Raw genomic sequence first — 22,676 nt, forward strand, 5'->3', positions numbered from 1 at the left:
AAAATACAAAACATCTGTGTGTTTCTGTACCTCATTTCCATTAAGGAAAGCTTCATCTGCACTTTCCCCTAAGTGGACTATCAATAAAAGCCACTCTCTTCTGATAAGCTTTTATTTATTCTAGAAAACAGGCATGTTACTGGAAACTGGAAAGGACTGCATTGTTTGCCAGGAGTTTAGCCCTGTCCTACAGCTGTTACTGTAGCCACTGCAAAAATTCCCACACATGACTAAACCTCCCAAACACACTCTAAGTTCAGGGGATAAGTCATTTTTGCTTCCTTTCTCCAGCCCCTGCTCTTTGGGACCAGAAGGCCACTGGTGGAAGCTCAGCAGAGATATCCCTGAGGGGACAAAGCAGAGGACTGAAAACAGACAGAAAGTCACCACTAAAATAAAAAAAGCCAAGAAAGTCAATGCCATCAGCCACTCTGCTGCTGCCTCAGCCAGTAACAAAAAGCTTTTCTGGGAAGCACAGGGCTCACAGTGGGCATTCAGCCTGCACCAGGCACTAACAAGAGCTTTAAAACACAGGAATCTTAGCAGAGTGCTGCCTTCTCTAACGAGGAGAAAGAAGGGAAGCATAAATTAGAGAGCAGCAGGGGAATGAAGATATTTATGACGTGCCTTCACCAAAAGCTTGCATCAACAAGAATAAAAACATATGGCCAAGGATGCCTTTGGATTAATGCTGCCCAAATTCTTACAAAGAAGCTTCTGGTTTGGTTTTTTTCATATACACCTCTAGGAGAGGGCTAAAAAAAGCAAACAGAACACAACTACTTTCACATGAGCTGCCAAACAGGGCTGACAAATGTTTCAGGGATTGGGTGTGAACAGCACAGACACTGACACAGGCTGGGAACTGAAATTCCAACCTTCAGCCCTTCCACAGAACGCTTCCAGAGCTCCAGGCTTTCCTACCATCCACAGAATAAGTTTATTGCCTTCAGCTAGGAAAAAGGGTTGCTGATCCTCCTGATGGTTCCTATTTCTTTTCTCTGATGCTTTTAACTGTACTTGGGACTTCACCTTATACTTAAGAAGGAAGAAAAGGGATTTCTACCCAGATAATTTGGTGCCTACAGGTATATTCCCACATCAGTTACAAAATGAAGAAAAGAAGTTCTGAATTGTGGTTATTTTCAACTCTACTCAGAGCACATTCCAGAAAGCATCAGGAAACAGTAAATAGTTTGGGTGCTACAGAGAGAGAAGAGCTCTGTCTTTGTCTCTTTTCAAGGCTGACTTAACTGAAAAAAGACAACACATGAAAAATTCATTAGAAGGCAGTGTGGCAACAGAACACAGAGAGGCCAGTGCTGCAGCCTGGCAATGGAGCTGCTTAAAGAGGGATAAAAGGCAGGGCACTGGCTGCTGACTTGAGAAAGTATCACAGGGGAAGAAACAGGACTGGTGCTTCATCCACAGGAAATCTTTCTTGTTAATCCAAGGCAACTGAAGCTTGACTCCTTCCTCTTCAGATTAAAGAAAATATCATTTTCCTAGAACAGAAGAAAAAATAACAAAGTTAAGGTATAGCTACACCTACTGACTTCTGTAATTTAACAAATGGGGCAGAAAGAGGAAGGGGAAGCAAAGCTATGCCTACCTGGAGTACCAGAGCTTCTGCCTCCTGTTCCTGGCGAGCAGAGTGTCTCTGTGGGGACTTTACACTTTGGGATGATGACAGCAAAGTGAGAAAGAGTAGCCCCTGACAAACAAGCTTTAAACACAGTCATTGTGGAATGCAGACAATATTTCATCTCACCCATGCACAGAGTAGCACCAATGTGAGTGTCTCCCACACCTCTCCCACACTGCACTAACACAGGTTTGTACAGGTTTATTCCACACAACTTGTTTCCCACGTTCTGTACCTCGACATCCTGAACACTGGATAAAGAAGTTGATTAAATCCAGAAGTGCTATGTCCCTGTCTTGCTTATATGATTCAATCCAGTCGTCCACCACAGACTGTCAAGAAAAAAAGAACACTTATCAGAGACTCTTACAAAGTGCTTTATTAAAGGCAAATGACTTATGGTTTTCAGAATATCATTTTATAGCTGACCACTTATCGTGCATAATTATACATGAATACAAATTCAGAAATCTATGCACCTTCTCTCAGGGTGGAGACAGAACAAATATTGTCAGAGAGCATCATTTTCTGGTATTGTACAAACACAAGTTCAAATTGAAATTTCTGTAATTCTACTTAAGAGTACTTTTCAGTTTCAAAATTGTGTTGAAAAAGACCCAAACACTGTTACTCCATTGAAAATGGCCAACACATATTCCCAGAAAATCAGTGAGTAGAAACCTTTGGGGTAGTTACTGATTTTATATTGCACAGTGAACACCTCAGTGTTCCTAAAGGCCAAGGCAGTGCATCAGTCACTCAGAAACACTGTACATGGGTCAGGAAGACAAAATGCAATGAGGAATACTGGGTAAATAACATACAACACACACAAGTTGGAGGTGGACTGTCTGGGAATCAGCAAGTCAGCTGGATCACAGTTAATGAAGCTGAGCCCCTGTTTCAAAGTGCCCTCAGAACTACAGGTAGCCAGGTGATATTTTTATAATCCCTGATATTCCAAGCTCCTCAGCTACAAAAACACTGCAGGTAAGAAATTAATTTTTTGAAAAAAATCACACACATCACCACCCCCATGCCCACAAAACCAGCTCCCACCGTGCTGACAGAGAACGAACAGCAAAGACAAAACCCAAACAATTCTATCTCTTAGAAAAATGTGCCTTTTTCTTAGCTAAGCTCTAAGGACAGGATCTCAAAAAATCTCTCTGCAGTTTCCAGCTCATCCAAGAGCAAACTCCCCCGCCCAGCAGTGGGAGCTGGGCAGGTGTTTGAGGCAAAGGAAGCAGCAAAGCAGCTGTTTGTGCACTAGAGACAAACCCCCGAGCTGAGCCAAACACCCCATGTTTAACAGAGACCACTGTGCTGCCCTTAAACCAGGCTCACACTGGCACTGTGACCCCACTGTGCTGCCCTTAAACCAGGCTCACACTGGCACTGTGACCCCACTGTGCTGCCCTTAAACCAGGCTCACACTGGCACTGTGACCCCATTCTGCTGCCCTTAAACCAGGCTCACACTGGCACTGTGACCCCACTGTGCTGCCCTTAAACCAGGCTCACACTGGCACTGTGACCCCACTGTGCTGCCCTTAAACCAGGCTCACACTGGCACTGTGACCCCACTGTGCTGCCCTTAAACCAGGCTCACACTGGCACTATGACCCCACTGTGCTGCCCCAGGCTCACACTGGCACTATGACCATGGCATTCAACAGACCTGAACACTCCACTGGAAAGGAAGTTTGTGCAGGTTTTGTCTCCCAGCACACACACACACCCCAGGAGGAGAAGCAACCTTACAAAGGGGTCCCTCTGCTACTTAGAAGAAATCAAAAAGCAAATCTTGGCCTCAAATTAAGCTTTGCCACCCTGTTATTTCATCATGGATTCAGGCCTGTTCCTGTAAGTATCCATCACTTCCATCAATCCCTACAGTTCTCCAGGGCACACAAACCCAAATGTAGCCAAATGCAAAAATTATTTACTAAACCAAATATTGTCAGAGCTTAATGACCAGACTGTTGGTGTGCTACCAATGTGCAAGATTTGTTTGAACAGCTCTCTTACTGTAGATACTGGAACAACATGCAATTACCAGCAGGTATTTTTCACACTAAAGGAAAGAGCAGCTGTGCTGGCTCAGCCCACAGGCTCCCCTGCCCACAGGGGTTATACCCAGAGGGGAAAGTGTAAGAAAAATGCAAGAACCAACTGCTATTTCTGAGTGACCCTCAAGACCCCAGTGTATTTCCTCCCTCATGAACGTGTCTGTCTAAACCAGAGAGTTGCATACCTACATCATCTTGAAGCAATGTGCCAGGGTTAATTACTCACTGCAAAACCAAAGAATAACGGTGTTTTAAACTTGCCAATTGTTAGATCTATTTGATGCAACAGAACGCTTTTACTTAAAAGAAATAAGAGAAAACAAATCCCAAGCCCCTGTTTGTATTTCCCATTCTTCTGTCTGGTCACCCTTTCTCAGGGAGAACAGTCCTATTCTGTGCCATGTGGCTTGCACAGAAATACTTCCCTGTCTTTATCTTTGCCCACTCTAGTCACACATCTCTTACCAGTTTCTGAAGTCTACTATATTCTTCTTTGAGCCTGCTTTTCCTGAATGTTAATAACTAGTCCCTAGCACCTGTGCACTGTCCAGAGCCTGGTTTCACACTAAACACTTCCTGTGGAAGCAAAGCTGACCCAAGAAATTCCTTCCCACATTGCCTTACTCCTGTTTGTTGCTACAACACATGGCCCCTTCAGGTACAGCACTGCAACTGTTTCTGGACTGTGCTACAAATATTGCCAGTGAACCCATCCAGACCGAAAAAAGGGGAGTGGAGGGGAGACATCTGGAGGAGTATCTTTCAATTTTGTCTCTGTTTCTTTTAAATAATTATTTAATTGATTTTTGCAGCACTACCTCAAAACTGTAGCATCAGTGCAGCTCATCTCCCTTCTGCTATTTCTGTCTCTCAACCAGAAAGGATCATGTGGGACACACTGTGGCCTTGGGCACTGTCCTACCTAGTGTGGCACTTGCATTTTCAACCCAGAACCACAATGCAATTTAGAGAAAAATAAAGACAAGCAGCTCCTCTCCAGGCTCAGGGACCAGGCTTGAGGCAATGCAGAGTCCTCAGTGGCAGCAGTAGATAAGAAAAGCAGAAAAATCAGAGTTAAGGCTCTGAGCAGGAATAACAGACAAAGACTGTCTGGACCTAGAACTGACAAAGCTTTAACTAAAATTGGAATGTTCGGGTAGATCCATTTGCCCTAACTTGACATGCACAAGCTCCTCAGTCCCTTTGCACTCGAGATCACATGTAGATGTGAGCACACACCCCCATGTACCACAACACCCAGTGGAGCTGTCAGTGTAAGAGCCCTCTGGAGCAGGGGGTGCTGAGCCGAGGTGGTTCCTGCTGTAAAACCCTCGGGGTTGCCCTGAGCAGACCCCACTGACTGTCCAAGGAGCTGAGGTGACAAGTCCCACAGAGGCACCTGCCCTGGCAATCAGCACAGAGCCAACAAACTGCCTCCCTAAACCCCCAAAATCAGTGCCTCAAAACAACCCCCCCAGGCCCACAGCACTCAGCCCCTCATGCACACTTGGCACACTTGCTGGTTAATTCTGTCAGAGATTACAGTTTAAGGCAACAGGAGATAATGAAGCCAGACTACATATGCTCCAACAGTTGGAACTTAATCAAACTGTTGACTTTCGATGTAACAGAAAAGAGCTATAAAAACTGAAAACACTGGGATAAAAAATAAAAATGATACACACTGGACCTAAAATAGACACAAGTATCAACTGCAGCAAGACAAAACAGCACTAACCCAAATACCAGGCAAAAAGGTTGAAACTAGAAATCAAAGAACAGGCAATTGTGTAGCAAATGGTGCAACATGCAGTCCATGCCAGAAATGGTTTTGCATAAACATGTATAGAGAGAAGGACTCCTATTAAAAACAAGGATTTCTAACCAACAGCTCCCAGGTTACAGCAAACCATCCACAATGGTTTTATCTGGTTAGCCACCTCCACCCAGTCTCCTGTTTTCAAGAGCTTTTCACACATAAGCCAAGAGCAAACCCCCGTTTGGTGACCTTGCCCAGAGATACCCTGCCCTGGCCCCTCCATGTCCCCTGCCCCAAACACAGAGGGATGCTGAGGGAAGACACACGTGGTGCCAGGGGCAGGGAAGGGCCAGGCAGCCCCTTGCACAGGTCCAGGCAGGCCCCATCCCCACAGGAGACGTGCTGCCCACTCCCACAGGGAGGGCACTGAGGAACAGACCGCGGGAGCTGCTCCGCTGGTACCCGTCTGCTTCCAGAGGTTCTTGCCCTGGGATGCAGCAGAGGGCAGGGATTTGCCATCTGGAAATGTGAGCCCACATGCTGGGCATGAAACAGATGATAAATTCAGCATTCCTGCAGCACAGGACCCACAGCACACGTGCTGCAGCAGCCTGCCCAGGGGCAGAGACCCAGGCATTTGGGATTCACCAAAGTCAAAGCACGTGCACAGGGAAAAGGATCCTTGAAGAGAAGCTCAGTTACAGATTATTCCAGTAACACCAACGACCCTCTTCCACTCCCTGCTGTCAGAAAACATCTAAACCTATACCCACACACAATTCTATACATATATATATATACACATATATGGATGCACCACATCTCTGGGTCAGTCAACAAGCCCATGCAAGTACTTGTTACAAAAATAATACTCTTAACTGCTTTTTTTTAAGGCTGAAAATGCTTCTCTTCTTAGAACTGAGTAAAAAAATCAAGGTCCCCTGCAAATGGCAGATGATGTATGGTACAAATACCTAGTCAGTACAAAGATTTTCCAAAGCCTGTGACAGTTTCCAAGAGTCTCACAGGAACAAACTCTCCGGTGAGTCTGTTTTAAGAACTGAAAGATAATTTTAACTTTAATTTGAAGAATATGCCAAACAAGCAACCCTACAGAAGTAAGAAGCTTAAAGAAAGTCACGTAAGTAGCAGAATAGATCCACAGTGTGAGTAAGCAACTTCAAATCAATCAACTTGCAGAAATATTGACCTTCACATCTCAAAGGCTGCTAAAAGATAAACAGGAGCATTTTATAGTCCTGAAGAGCAAGAGCAGCTCGGATTGCCAGTAAAAGCAAGTCTGCTGTAATGAATGAAATAATGAAGTAGTTATCTTATTACCTCCTGGAGGCTCTGCAGCTCTGAATCCAGCTCCTATTCCTCCAGTGCAAGAGCATTACCACACTTAGGAGCACTAAGTGCTGGAGGAACCAGGGGGACTAACTGCAGAGGATACCTTGCCAGCTCGAGGAAATTAGCACAGTCCCACTAAATATTAATGAAAGTTGATTTCAAAAAAGCTATTTCCCAATTTAAATGAGGTAACAATCTGGCAGCAGTGCTACTAACAAAAGTGAAAACAAATGACACCATATACAGAGTGCATGTTAAATGCAAGATCTGAGTCAACTGTAAAGCAAGGCAAATCGAGGAGAAAGAACATTGAAGTAATTTGCCATTTCATACGACTGATCTGGACACGCTTCATTTGCAGGGAATGTGACAGCCCAAAGAATGACTCTACAGTGGGTCTGCAGGGTGTTTACATTAAGGTAGGAAAAAAATCCAGAAATCAAAGCTTACGCTAACAACTTCTGCCAAAACCCCAAAGTTACTCAAATGGAACGTGAACCTTATTAAAACAAAAACAGGAATGGCAGTGAAATTAAAGATTTCAATTAAATGCATAAAGAGCAGCCCAAAGAGAAGAGAAAAGCAGAAAATGTGCTGTAACAGATAGTGAGAAGAACTGAGAGAGTGCACTGAAAATAAGGACCTGGGGAAACAAAGGCAAGTAGTGAAAGACTACTTTTAAGTGAATCTGTTCAGGTTTCTTTTTTAAAGAATAAAAGTCTTTCAAGGTTAAATTCTGTGAAGACTGAAGCAATTACACAGTTACTGGGGATAAAGTAGTTCCTGGCACGTGAAAGTGTGTGCAGTTTAGACTGTGCCTTACACTGCAAGATGAGTGATTGCATTCCAAACCACAGGCAGCAGCTCTAATATGCACCCACTGAAAAACCTAATGTGGGGTTAATCAAAAGAACTGTAGGTTGAGAAGCTGCATTTTATTCTTTTTCCTCTAAAGATAATTTGAAATTATTAAAGAGTTCATACTTTGCCAACACCTAGCAAACACTTTCTGATAAGCCAAAATTATTATTTTTTTTTTTAGAAAAAAATCTCATTTTAAGGTAATACTACCTATTTCTTGATTTTTCATCATAAGCAAAGATGGGAAAATGTTTCATGCAGTGTCTGCCTATACAGCTTGTTATTTCCTAATGCCCAGAGGGGGGTACAATCCTAGAAGTATTTGTTCCCAACAAAACTAAGGGATTCATACTCCCCACACAGAGTTATCTCTGTTTGGCACTTTGTGTAAACACATATTTCTCTGCAGTAGAATGGGTATTACATATCAGTGCACAGGGAAATCAGTGTAACACCTTACATTGAACCATCTGGGGGAAAAAAACACTACTTGAAGAAAAAACTTGAAGAAAAAACATTCAGTTCTCTTCTGAGAATATTAGAATGGCACAATGTAAGTGCCATCACACTGATGTGCATAAAAGGTATGGGAAAAAGTCTTCTTCCAACTGGATAAAAATCCCAGGAACTGCACTGCTCAGGGCTGTAGCTCCTCCCCTGAGCCCTCAGAAAAGGTGGGTGCACCGTGCAAAGGCCTCACACCAGGCACATTTTCCCCATTGTACAGAGATTTTGTAGGTGCTCATCTCTCCCAGTTGCCATGTTACACACCCAGCAGGCTGTGTCTGTCTGAGCTGGGCCAGTCACGGGCATCAGTGGTTCTGAGATGCCACAAAGCATCAAAACTACTCCCAAACACTGAATAGGAGAATGGAAAAATCCTCAAAGAGATCCAGAAACAAAACTGAGTTGTTCCAGTAAGAGAGACCCATCAATCTGTTAAAACACACGACTGGTGCTCCTTTGCACAATTTGTAAAGGGTTCACAGATCACCCCAGATGCTCCAAAAATGTCAGCATTCTAGAGAGTAAAAGCCTTCTCCAGTTTTGAATAGTGGGGGTATTTCCAGGTACAAATGCTTTCACACTGCACTGCTGGCACACGTGCTCACATGAACAGCAAATCATCTGCCATCTTAGAACAACACAAGGGAAAATAAACCTTGTGTGACGACTGCAGAAACATTCATTTGGTATTAAGGGATACCCTTCTAATTAATTACTGCTTTGTTTGGTGGTTGAATTGTTCCCAGGGTAACAACCATGGGTACGTGCACCAAATTTTGATTTTATTTCCTTTGAATTCAGTAGGATACAACCAAAAGCAAGGCAAGATTAGGCTGCAGAAGAAATCCACCTAGCAAAATGAGAAGGAAATACTAGTTTAAATGTCAATAACAGGTGTGGTCATTTTACCCAGTAAACTTTAGAGAATGCAAACTCAAGCTCCTAAGGAATTTTGAGACAGTCTGGGCAAACCCTAAGCTATTATCCATCCTTCCAGTTAGAAAATACAGAGCTGTTAAAATACAACAAGGACAAGGAAACTAAAACATGCCCTCAGTGCAAAAAACATGGGTAATATTTAGTATCATATATTTGTATATTATTAATCTTCAAAGACCTTCACTTCCAGAAATAGCTGAGGCAGACACAGAGACATGATCCAGCAAAAAATACTTTTAGTAGGGAGAAGAGAAACTCAGGGAAGAGAAAGCCATTAAGGGCACTGAGAACACAGACACCACATTCACCCTGAGCTGCAAAGAGTCAGTGGTGGGAGAATTCCCAAATTCCTTTTCACCACCTTAATCTCTCTCAACTGCCACTGCCAGAGACAGGAGATTGGGTTTTTCATACAATCCAGCTACAGCTGCTCTGATGTTTTTAATCTCCAGTATATATGTAAAAACATACACGGAATTCCTCCTGCATAAGGTGGATATGGTTACACAGTCATTCTAATCAAGAGTAAGTCTGAGCTGCTGCCAGAGATGAGCTGAATCAAGAAGCTTATCCAACTGAAAAAAATCTACCAGTGTCATGTTCTAGTTCAATCTATTTCTTGGTGTGACTACAAAACACTCCAGAAAGGTGTAAAAACCATCAGCTGTGGGAGCAGGAGAAGGTGGGACCGATTCGTTCATCAGCAGCTGCAGTTCATGCAAGATTAAAGCAGGCACATAATAACAAGGAAGGATGAAGGAACATTGGGATTATCTATATTGCATAATGATTATGTGATTAAAATAACTGCCAGGTGAAATTCCAGGGCTGTTGAGAGCAGTAAAGCAAAGCTTAATCCCTGCAGGATGTGTCAGGAACCGGGTGAGAAAGCTGAGCACAAAGTGGGGTTTGCTCTGCCACCAACCCCCCTCCCCAGAGGAGCACAGGCACCACATCCACTTCTCCCCTAAATGCCATGAAAATATAAAAACTACAAAAGCTGTAGGGATATGCCACATTAATGAGACCAATAAAGATGTACCAGCTCTTTGGAAGAACTATCTTGCATTTCTTGTACAGATCATCCAATCTCTAAAGGACTGAAGAAAAGACTGGAGGTACCAGGAATCCCAATCAGAAAATTATTTCAGAAACAGATGTTGATGACTAAATGTCATCCCAACCTGACACACTGTGATAAAAGAAAGTGGCAACCACACCATTAACACGTAGTGCATAGAGAACAAAGCAAGCCCTGCTTCCTTTACTTCCTCAATGTTACTTCCAGCAGACCAAACATGTATTTGTAAGGATGCATCCCCTTTTTTTCTGCATGTAGAACCTCAGTCTGCAACAGAGAGGTGGATAAACTCTGAAAATCAATATCATATTGAAAATAATACTGAAAATACTGTTAACAGTTCAGAAATATTTTCAATTAGTAATAATGAAAGAGTTTGAATCCTTTCAGATAGTCAACTGAAGGGGAAAAAAGGTCTCCTGATGTTCCTGCTCTCACCTCAAACCCTCTGACCAGGGTAGGACTGTGAGCAAGAGCCACACCTCATCACCATGAGCCCAGCAGGTGCAAAGGTGACACAGCCCTGAGGCTGAAACATGAGAGACAAAGAAAACTTCTCCTGGCAGGGAACACAGTGCTACAAACAGAGCGTTACTGGGACAGGGAGGGAAACTCAAAGGACACAAATGCCCACGTGCCAAGGTGTCCAGACAAGAGCAGTGAGGAACCACATGCACTCCTGGTCTCTGCAAAGACAAAGAAGAACTGTTGGCCCAGTGAAAACTTCCATTTCAGCACACCAGAAAGCTCTGTTTGGGTACCTACCCCAAAATGCCAGCTGGCATACAGTGGAGCCACATTTACTCTGGGCCATGTCTAATCAACACCAGCATTACCTTTACTGGCTGAGCTCAAGCAGAGGGGGCAGGGTTTTTTTGGGTTTTTTTCCAAGTCAGCCTCTAATCTGTCGTGACCTGCAAACATCAGTTAAGGGTGACTGTAAAGCACAGAATATCCCAGAGTAATTGAGGCATAGATCTGTTCTTGTTCTGCTCCTGAACACCTCCCAGAATCACTGAGGATCCATTCTCTCTGCTGTTCTGGGGAACAAATCCCCCGAGCACACAGGAAAGCAGAACACTACTGTGCTTGGTTTGACCAACAGGAGCACAAACTTCATTACAGAAAATTGGTCATAATTTACATATCAGAAATTTCCAGCCTAAACAAAATCTAGGATCATCTCAAGCTTTTCATCTCACTGTCAGCTTCACACCAGGGTCAGAGAGCAGTGCAGAAGTGCCTGTGAAGATTGAACTTTTTGCCTGGGGGGCTCAGCTGCAGGAGTGGAGGTTCCCCCAGTCCTTCATTCCTACCACTGTGAAGTCAGGTAGTTTAGCACATGAGAAATGCTGATATAGCCCATTCTACCTATGGAGGGGGAGTGAGGAAATACAGTGGGTGCAGCTGTCTCCATAAAATTACTGAAGGAAAAAATAAATAAACGGAAGAGACAAATGAGAAAAAGCAGGAGAGTGCCATGTTTGCTTCAGAAAATAAAAAGCACGGTCTAAAAAAGTTCCATGAACAGTCTTAATGGAGGAAAGCTGACAAATGTACCTGCAGAAAACATGAGCTGCACGTCCTGTCACACTTCACTCAAAGAGAAAAACCTCTGAACAAGTGACTGTACAAAGGGTTCCAGAGCAAACTAAACCCACTGCCAACGATCTGAGCCCAGCTTCCCGTGGGTCTCAATGGATTTACAGAGTCCAAACAACACTGAGCACCAACACAACCAGCACCGAGTGAGAGAGGCAAAGACTTTATGCAAAGAGCAGCCCCCAAGTTATGTACACGTGAAATACAAAATATTGAGCTGACTTTGGGACCCTGAAAGAGGGAACCAGCAATAAGCCTGAAGAGAAGCAGCAAATGAATCCTGCTGTGAGAACCAAAATAGAGCAGAAGCTTAAAAGAAGTGGGAATTGAATTCAGCTACAGACTTCCATGAGTTGGCATCACAAAGCCAGGAAAATCTAACAGCTAAAATAAATCCTGAGAGCAAATAGCAGGAGCAGATAGATCAGAAATGAAAGCACACAATTCCCATGTAATCTCAGGATATATTAATTGAGTTTTCCTGGGTTGTCATTGCTGGAAGGAAACATGGGAGCACTATAAAAAAAAAAAAAAGACTGTTCATATTACAGGGAAAGAAGCAAATATTGAGGAACAATAGGTTCTGACAAATACAAATATATGGCACTTGTTTGAAAATTGGAATACTGACAAAATTGCTAAGATTGGGCACAAAAAATCTGCATCAAAACTATGAAAACCAGAAATGCCAAGCATTCCTAAAATGCCATAAAATCCCTAAGCTATTATAGAAAAATATAAGTTTATCTTATAGATAAAGTTTAATAAGTTTAGCTTATAGAACCTTGGTTTTACAGGAGATTGTTGTCCAGAAGTGCAAGTTAAAAATATTAAATCACATTTTAATTGCATTCTCTTTCCTATTACAGGGTTTCTTTATTTTTTTTTAAATTTTTTTACCAACAGTAATTTTGTCAAAGGTGCAAAAGTAACACATACTCTTGAAATGATGGCTCATGTCATTTAAGCCTGTTTGTATCCCAGGCCCTTAAATACACTTGCCTATTCCTTTACTATTTGCATGTAATTTCTCCCCTGCTCAGACTGTGCTGTCTCCTCCTCTCTCCTCCAGGTAGGTTGGGTAGTTTAGGCATGTGATGCACATATATATGTGATGTATGTACATACACTCCAATACACAGACTCAGTCATCTACATGTGCATATACAAATGCTCCATTTTTCAGGACAATTCCTTTGCATTTGAATTCCAAAGGTTAATACAAACATGCAGACAGGTTGTTTTTGTTTTTTTTTAGAATCTCATCTGCTGACTTCTGGTGGCATCTCTTTTGAAATAGATGACATGTATCAAAGTCAATCCCACACACACACACACACACACGGAGTCATCAAATATCAAAGCAATCACCCATTGCTTTTCATTTGGCTCCTGCAAATATCAATAACTCTTAAGACAAACATACTACATGAAGTATATTGTATGTTCTGTATCACAGTAAAACCAGAAAATAGACTCCAGATGTTTCCTCGAATCCTGCCAAAAACGAAATTTGAAAAAGTGTTGCAAACCAAGCAAAGTTGGAAGCTCTGATGCAGGAAAAAAAGGCACAAGGAGTCTGTAGGTTTGTTAGCAGCAAATTTGTTCTGTCTTCACCTACTAGATAAGAAGGTCAATCCTGAATAAGTGTAAATACAGAAACTGTGAAGAAAAAAAATTTCTCATTTTCTTCCAGTTCATTACTAACTTAAAATTACATCTCAGACCTTCCACAGATTTGAGACTGAAAGAAAATTTTCAACAGCTTTCATTCATTTGGAACATTTGATTCCTTTGGGAGTTCATCAGACTCAGCTTTTAGCTCCACTAAAAGTAATACTGCAAATGGGACTTGGTACCTCATTTTCAAGATTTGTAATTTTCTCATCTTAGTCAGCACCAAAGCAAACAAAGTGATAACTGCCCAAGCCCTGTTCTGCTGAAATGCAGAGAAAAGGAGGTTTGCTTGAACAATCCTTGAGTAGGAAGGACTGCCAGCTTTGCACTGCCCCAGTTGAGCAGTGTTTTGGGCCCACTGTCTCTCCTGTGAGTGCCAAACACAGGGGCTGCAGCACAGCAGCTTTACTAAAACCATGCACTGTCAAAACCAATCATCTCTGGAGGCTCCAGAGGTGGACTCATGTGGCCCACAGACCCTGTAAGGCCTCTGAACATAAAGGAGTCAGAAACATTCCCACAGGCAGTTCACTACAACTGCCTGGTTTGTTTTGCAATGAAAATCTGCCTGAAGACGTGTCCATGTTTTCGCTCAGACACAGAGGAAGACCAGGCTACTGCTTTAGCCTTCATCTGCTGTTCTGGTGGGGACAGCAAGAATGCAAACTGTAGTGCAAAGTCCTCCAAACTGCTTGTGTCAGCAGCTATTCTTGAAAACACCAGCGAACAAAACAGGCCTTGGATCCATCACTTATAGGATTTACTTTTTCCTCCTATAAATCTGATTCCAGGATGTTCTTTAATGGGTTGCTTAATACCAACACGTACTTTTAACTTGGAAGTAATGAACAAAACAAGGGAGAATTTGAAATGCATGACTTTCTGATGTGCCTCTTGTCCTTCAGAAGTACATATGACAGCCCTCAATCCAAGCCCACTCTGTCCCATACTTTACACACACACAGCCTATTGGACCAGTAGCCGTGAGAAAACACAATTGTTTACAAAAGCTTAGCCTGAACTCCTGCAATCAGGACACACAGAACTGGGAAGGGGGGACACAATTAGATATTTTACCTGCATAGCACTCTTTCCCAGCTTAACCACCTCAAACAAAGTGACAGGGTCCCCTTCTCCATTCTGCTGAGGGTGGCCATTAGCTCTCCCACGACTCGCTCCTCTGGCTCCGGACTCGGAACGACCCTTGTCTGCTGGAGACTTGCGGGGTTTCTTGGTGGCAGACTGGGCAAAGAAAACCAGCAGAGTGAAAGTTTATTATAGCCAGACCTGAAATCACCCAAAGGCTTCACACATTATACACAGGTATTACACCTTTATACACATACAAGTGTCACAGGAGAAGCCAGGCTGGAAGGGATCTCCCCAGGTGTGCAGCCTGCCCAAGGCAGGGGCAGCCTGGAGCTCAAGCAGCCTGTCAGGGCTTTGCCCACTCAGGTACAGATTTATTGATCACTAGTTATTGAGGAACAGCTGAAAAGCCACTGCCATGTCAAGGTAAGCAGTGCTGAACTCCCAGTGCAGAAACCAGTTCATGTCAGTACCCATATTAGTTTTACACAACACAGATGAAATCAAAATAAAACACAAAATAAAACTTTAAGCATAACTAACAACCTTTGTAAGACAGTAAGTTATTAAAAATACACTTGTCATATTAACATTCATTTTCTGTATTTTCATTTTAACGTAACTTTTATAAGAAGCTGTGTACAGAGTCATCTCTTCACACAAATCACTGAATTGTACAGTCAGATTTACTGGATCATCACAGCAGTCCCTTGCTTCAAAATTCTATGAGTTAAAACATTTTCCCTGTGAATCTAAATTATTTCATGTAAATTTTCTCAAGATTCTTCAAACTTTTTATCAGTGGTACAGATACCACTTGTAAGGATTCACCTGCTGAACAGTTTGCTCTGAATTTATGTCACTTGTGAAACAGAAAAAAAGAATTCTGGGGAAAACAACATCAGATTTTCTTTACTTCCATATTCTATTTTTTTCTACCTACTGAGGCAGAAAAAAGCAAAAGCTGCTGTTTCTCCCAGGACAGTGAAGCTATTTTGAGGAATTATGTTAAGGAAGACAACACACAAGCAAGTCAAAGCTGACATTTAGGACAATACCCTCACGGTACCATTTACTGGAGTATACTGCAAGCCAAACTGCTATCAAAGCTTTCAGTAAAGAACATAAAGTCAACGTTTTCACTTGCATATTCCAGTGCAGACACATTTTCCTTCAGAGCAAAGGGATGTAATCTCTGGCAGGCAGCTGGCAGAAGACAGCCCTGCAGTCCAGCTTTGCCCTTGCTTTCAAAGGGACCACTGCTGGGGGGGGCAGAGCTGAAGAAAGGCCAAGGTAGAGCACAACTGCCTCTTGAAAATATTCAATTAATTGCATAGAAATGCAAGCTGGAAAGCTTAAAATAATGGTACAGTCCCTGTGAAGTTTTTTGGGTAACATTTGCACTTAGGATCAAAAGAGTATCTCCCTCACTGAATTTTTAAACACGTGCAAAGCTGCCTGTACCAGCAAGAATGTTATCAACACGTGAAATGCTGGAGCACTACTGAGCTCCAAAGAGACACATGATCACTATTTAATAAAATGGCAAAGAATTACAAGCAAATTGACTCTTTGGAGATATATAATCCATGTGCTCATTCACTCTTGGTGACAGTAAGCACTTCAACTAGCTACAAGTCCTGCCAAATGGAAGCAGGAATGCAAGTTGGTGCACTAATGCAAGCCCCTCTATGCTCAGTTTTTCTCACCATGTAATTCAAAGGGAGGCATTAAACACTGCAAGGATGAAGGGAAAGGAAGCAGGCAGTGGATGTGAAAGGCACACTCCCAAAGATACCTTGGTAGTGGGAAGCCATGAGAAAGGCCACCTGCTTGAGCACCTGAGCAAGAGTACTCTGGACAGTGCACAGACTCAGAACGAGCAATCACTGCACATGTAAATGCCCAGTTTAAATTCCCCTCTTTGTCAGGTATCCTGGGAAAAGGGAGGGGCTCTGACCAAGACTCGTAGTTTGAATTGGAAGGGTGAGAACACCACTGAGCCCTCAGAAGAGGTACAGAAATAACAAATGTACTTCTGACTAACTGCAGGACAAAGGCAGATTCCTCAAGCCCAAGGAAATATCTCAACATCCTGGCCCTGAATTAACACCAGATATATAACTGAGTCGACTTCTCTCTGGTATAGATTTTCTTTTGACAAAGAGAACACCTCTCACAGGGGAGAAAACAAGTCTTCTATTTAAGAAAAGCCATTCTGCATCTAAGCTGGGGCAGCTAAATCCAGATGCAGGATCTGTGCTGAATCCTGCCTCAAGAGACAAAACAAGCAGACAAAGGATCCTCCACTAGGAACTGAAGAAAATCCAACACTAGAACTTTCTGAGCTAGGCAAGGATTAACATGCTCTGCAGGTGGGGAGGCACTATGTCCATTCCACAGCACTCCCACCCAGCAGGTATCTGACAGGGAGCCCAAGCTCAATCTCACCCAGAGTGCAAACATGAAAGCAAGTCTCACACGGGTCCTCCAGCCTCCAGAAACTGCCTGTTCCTCTAAAGGTTTGCAGGCACAAAGCACAGGGCACTACCTTATTCATTAACACACAGCATTACTTGCACAGTGCCCCCGAATTTAGGGCAAGAAACTTTTCAGGCCATGATGACATGTTTGAGCTTTGTAACAGGTTCTACCCCTGTAGGAAAATGTTTCACAATGAGATGAAGCAGAGGGTTCCTCAGCACTGGACACCTCAGATTCAGCCAGACAGGGTGCTGGGCTATCTCTTCTAGATGTGCTTTTGCCAAGAAAGGTCCCTTCCAGACACTTACTCTACGACTCTATCCCAGGATGGAGACGTCCAACACTGCTGAAGCAAGTGAAGGAAAAGCATGGACTGGTACGTGCACAGAAACACAAAGAGGACTCACTCGTGACCCAGAGTATCTGTGGAGTACATGCAGAGGCAGGTGTTCCTGGAAGAGCAGTGGCAAAGTCAAGCTATGAATCCAAAAATTACATTTGGCATTGAGGATGCCAGAGAGAGGTAGCCCTGCATCCCAGAAGAGACACCTGCACTCACCAAAGGGTGATCCTTCAGCTCAACACAAAATAAACCCATCCTCTAATGCCATGAAGAGCTTCCCCACAGAACCAGCCCTGCCCAAGGATGAGTTTGGCCCCAGTAAACCCATCAGACCATCACTGACTGGTGTAAAAGTGGATGTTTCAGAAGAGCAGAATGAATTTAGAGCAGGTCTTCTCTTGTAAAGACCCACCAAATGGTCATCAAGATACAGGAAAAACAGAACCTCTGTGCCCTGAAAGGAGCACAATGGTGGTCATGACATGTCCCTTTACACCCTTCCAGCCACAAAGTTCCAGCCTAAAGCATCCTTACATGGACAGTCAGATGTGTTTGTAACTTTTTGCCTTTTTAAGCATTAGACTGTCAGAATCCCAAGGTGGTTAAGAACTGATTGTTTTCCAGACTCAAAACTAATTTTTCTCCTGTTTATGAGAGGGATCTCTGAAAAGTCCTGGAAAAGACAAGCTGGTTAGCAGTACCATACCTAAATGTACTCATAAATCCTTGTAACAACTTCCATAATCCAAGTATCTGCTGCAGTGGCAGAGCCAGCACTGAGGTGAGTTAGGACTACCAGAGGGAGGGATAAAGCAGCATGACAAGGTAAGAATGCTTGAGGTTTTCAATCACACAACACCCCAACAAAGGTGCTGCTTGGAGCTGTGAGCCTGCAGCAGTTACACCTGTGCTTTCACCCTGATACCCAGGACAGCTGGGCTGGTGTGGTGTCAAAAAAGGACCGAGGTGCCAAATGAAAACAGAAATTACTGATGATATTTCAGACCTGTGAAGTAGATTCAACTGACAACAACCAAAACTGAGGATTTATAAATTCAGAAGGTCCAGACCACACCCCAGAAGCAGCTCTAAAATGGCCATATTGATGGGCACACAGCTCACCTGTTGCTTTGACGCTTAAACTGCGGCCATCAGGAAACAAAATACTTACCTTGATTGCAATTAAACTAAAACAATGACAGTTTAGAATTTTGTAGCAAGTAACACTTTTCCTTTCATGTCTTTAAAATCATTGTGAAAGAAAAAAAGTGACCCACATTTATAAAATCAAGTAATACAGCAAAAGTTAATTCACACACTATTAGAAAACAGTGAAAGTGGCTTGACATTTTCCATTAACATTCCCCAAGTTGATCTGATGCACTTCACAAAGAAATAAAGACAGGAGAAGCGTTACAGGTCAGTAACTCCACCTAATGTGCCAGTGTAAAATGATGGCCTCTATGTGCATTCACACTCTAAGTAATTCAGAGCAATAAATACCTCATTTCTCAAGACAGATGGAAGAAGCTTTTTAACCTCCACTTGAGTAAGACTGAAGAACTTGCCTCTCCAAGGCATCAGCCTCTTGAGAGACCTCTGTGTTATAACTTCATGTTAAGTGGAAGAGTGGTAATGTCTGAGCTCTCTCTGAATTAATCCTGATTAAAACCCCCATGGCACAACTTGTACCATCAGCACAGTGAATCGGGAGAAGGTTCTTGGATTCAAACAGTCACTCCTTTGGACTTTTTCGGTCATAGAAACAAACAAGGTGCTCCCTGTGAAAAGCCTCATCCTGCAAATAAAGACAGAGGCAGGTTCCCCAGCCCCCAGCATGTACAGAGCTGCTCCAGCTGCAGCACTTCCAGGTTAGAACAAAAAAACCAGCAGAGGAGCATTGGGGATGCTGGGGATGCTGTTATGTAAAAATCTATCAAGAGTTCTAAATGTCATCTTAAAGAATCAAAGAGTCTGCTATAAATGCTTGAAGCACTTCAATCCTTCTAGCTGAGGCAACTGCTACCAAATAAAGACCACTACCACAGAAAAACTAAGAATAAATTAGATTGCAAAAATACAAGGACCATCCCACCAAAAGCTTAAAAGGAAAACTTCTAGTGCTGTTAGGATTTCTCCACCAGGAAGCTACAGGTGGGGAAACAGAAAAGCATCTGATGCTACAGATGCACTGCATTTCTAGTGAAATACAGACCGACTTCAGTTTGAAGGGACAGACCTAAAGCATCAGGCAAGCAAGCTGAAACAGGACACTGGTGGAAACCACACCAAACCACAAACCTCCACTGCTGGGAAAAAGCCTTCAAAGAGGATTCTTCCCTGTTATTAATCAGCACGTGGATGATTTGGAACTAGAAGCAAAACACAATCCCCTGCTGTATCTAACATCTATGTTGCAAGATTAAATAAGGCCAAGAGTCTGCTGCAAAGTTAAAATTTCCCACATGAATGCAAAGATAAGGCACTGTGTAGTGTCTACTCCATACCAAAAACTACAGAAGGACCTGAAAGCAAAACTGTCCAGGCTGCTCCAGGGACAAAAAGATCAGAAGTGCCTTGTTCCATCTTGCCTTAACTGGGAAAAGACACACAGTGGCCCTGAGTATGGGATGAGAGAGACACCAGCAGAGATCTCCAAATTGCCACCTCTGGAACAGAGGGACTGCTGCTGCTTCTTATCCTGAGTTACAGAGGCTGAATCTGTCTACTCCTACTCCAAAGCTGAAATACAGCCAGGCATGTCTCTCATTCCCTCAGTCTCTAAGAGCTGAGGTTTAAGCCAAGCTATTCTGAGCTCCTGGGAAGGGAAGGCCAGGTAGGTTAAAATAAAGCATTCCAACAATGCTGAACAGTGTTGACCCAAGAGATGAGACAAAAAGGACAGATAAATAACTGATCTGAGCCAGAGCTCATTAATGTGAGCGCTGCACTGCATCACGAGCCCTTGGGCTTTCATATCCCCTGCCTGGAACAGGAAAGCACATCCACACCCACGGATTTCAACAGTGCAACGGACAGAAAGGGCACCTGGGCCAATGTTACTGAGGAGCTGCAATCAGAGGACCTTTAGAGGTCACTCCTTAAATACACCTCACAGAATTCATTAAATGCATATGCAGATGGGACCTTCACACACAGCACCACATAAAAACATGCACCAAAATATCCCACTGCCTGGACAGATTCACCTCTTGGCCAGTCACTCCACAGGCACCTGGTGTTTGGAAGAGGACGTGGCCCCAGCCACCACTGATGCTAGAGCAGGACATAGAGCAGCTCCTGCTGAATTCACAGCAAGGGCTGGGGACCTCAGGACAATCAGAGACTCTGAGAGCTATTCTGAAAGCCCAGCACACTTCACCTCTTTGCAAATTTTTCTGTCTAGCCTACTCAGTGAAGTATTCATTAGAACAGTCCCACAGAAGTGGAGGGGCTACTTGAAAAGCAGTGTTTGAGAATGGAATGACATGGGTTGAAAGGGATCTTAAAGATCAACTAGTTCCAAGTTTTTCAGGAAGGGAAGGCACCCCCAAAACATTATGGTTCTCTATGAATTGAAGAGGTATTTGCTACAAAGGGCAAATTTTCCAAAAAGCACCATCTTCTTACAAAAGTCAAATCTGCAAAGAGGAGTGTCTTTCTTTGGAAAACAGTCTGGAAAATCCTCTAGTAGTAGATATCTTTCTGATAAAAGGTCAAGTCCATTCCATAACTACAGCAGAAATCTGTTTAAAATACACACATGTATTTAATGGAGTACATTGTGTGCAGCTCTGTAATAGAATCATGCTTCTACACAGAGGAGTAAATTCCCTTTCCAAAAGAAGTCAATAAGTTTATGGCAGAAGTGCCACTGTGGCTCTGATGGCCTAAGGACATCAGCAAATCAACATTTACTGAGAGAGATCAAATCTTATTAGACCATAATATTTTAGTTAAGAAAAAAAAAAAACTCAACCACAAAAACCAGCACAGCCTTTGGGCAGAACAAGCTTTCTTTAGGTCTACAACAGAAATGAAAAACATCAAAGCTAAGTATCAGTTGATAAAAAAATCTCTAAATTTAACTGAATACTTTAATACATTTCACATCTGAGAGTAAAGGTAAGTGGTACCTGTGGAGGAAACAAAAATCACATTAGTAGAGGGAAGAGTGTGGGGGGAAAAAATGTCAGAGCTGCATTTCCTGTAAGAACCAGGCAACTCACCTGAGGGAAGTGTCTGGGTTGGCAACATGGAGAGGGGAGAATGTGCAGGGGGAAGGGAACTGAAATGCAATGGTTGCAAAACCAATACCTCAATTACTAAGTCCACAAGTCCATCAAATAACACTGTAAATTTAACTGCTTAGATTGGCCTTTCCAAGGTGTTTGCATTTCTCCTCAAGGATAGTAGTGGCTTTTTGGGTATTTTTTTTTTTGTAGAAGAACCAGGGGAGAAATTTATCATAAAATAAAACGAAACATGTAGCTGAGAGAGGCTGTGCAGTCTCCAGCTTCGGTGGTTTTCAAGACCAAATTGGAAAAGCCACAAGCACTGTGGTCTAATCCCAAAGCTGAGCCTGCTCCAAGCAGGAGGTTGCAATGAGACCTCCTGAGCTCCCTCCCCCCCCATTCCATGATTGATCATTATTGGTTTTCCACACTGAATCTCTTCCAGTCCTAAAGATACTCTTCCTTGAGATCTTGGGGTGGAGGTCAAGAGGGGAAGAGAAGGTAGAACTGTATAAATTATTCCAATTTTTGGCAAACCGCAGCCTTATAAAGGACACTATTTCTTTTATTCCCTATTTTCTTCTTCCAAGTTTTAAGACTGGATTTGGGGGGTTTTGACCCCTATTAAGCATTCAGATGATGCTTTCCCAGAATCACCTCTGATAACCCTAAGGTCTTGTTCCTCAGTAGCAGCAGGCAGCTCACAGCCCATCACTCTGTGGATGAAGCAATGGCTGCTTCCTCTGCAGCTCCATCACTTTACAACCACACACACTTCATGGAGCTGTTCTAAGCATTACGAGCAATTCCTCGTGTAGAAACCTGAGAGCAGGACCAGCAGAGTGTTCCAGTGACTGTTCCCACAGGAGCTGCTAATAAACTGAAACAGAGGGATGAGAGATGCCTTTGGTAACATTCCCCTTTCCCTCCCAGCCAACGGGTGCTGGGTACAAAAGACTCCTAGTGTTGCTATAACTGGGTTAGCAATCAGGTTCCACCAGCCTGGCTCTTTTATTAGATCTGCAAAACC

At 43.1% G+C, this 22,676-nt stretch overlaps 1 protein-coding gene across 3 annotated transcripts in view; it reads right to left on the minus strand.

Annotated features, from left to right (window-relative positions):
* Positions 1-22,676, minus strand: part of STAG1 (stromal antigen 1) — a 163,403-nt gene that overhangs the window by 93,937 nt on the left and 46,790 nt on the right. For 2 of the 3 annotated variants that reach the window (XM_032698449.1, XM_032698450.1), the window contains exons 4-5: positions 14,573-14,752; positions 1,881-1,977 (exon numbers count right to left, since the gene is read on the minus strand). In XM_032698449.1, the coding sequence (XP_032554340.1) occupies positions 1,881-1,977; positions 14,573-14,752 (277 nt within the window). The remainder of the gene's footprint in view (positions 1-1,880; positions 1,978-14,572; positions 14,753-22,676) is intronic. The other variant, XM_032698451.1, reaches the window with a different exon arrangement.

Source organism: Chiroxiphia lanceolata, chromosome 10, assembly GCF_009829145.1.
Source record: "Chiroxiphia lanceolata isolate bChiLan1 chromosome 10, bChiLan1.pri, whole genome shotgun sequence".
In the NCBI taxonomy this organism is placed as follows: Eukaryota; Metazoa; Chordata; class Aves; order Passeriformes; family Pipridae; genus Chiroxiphia; species Chiroxiphia lanceolata.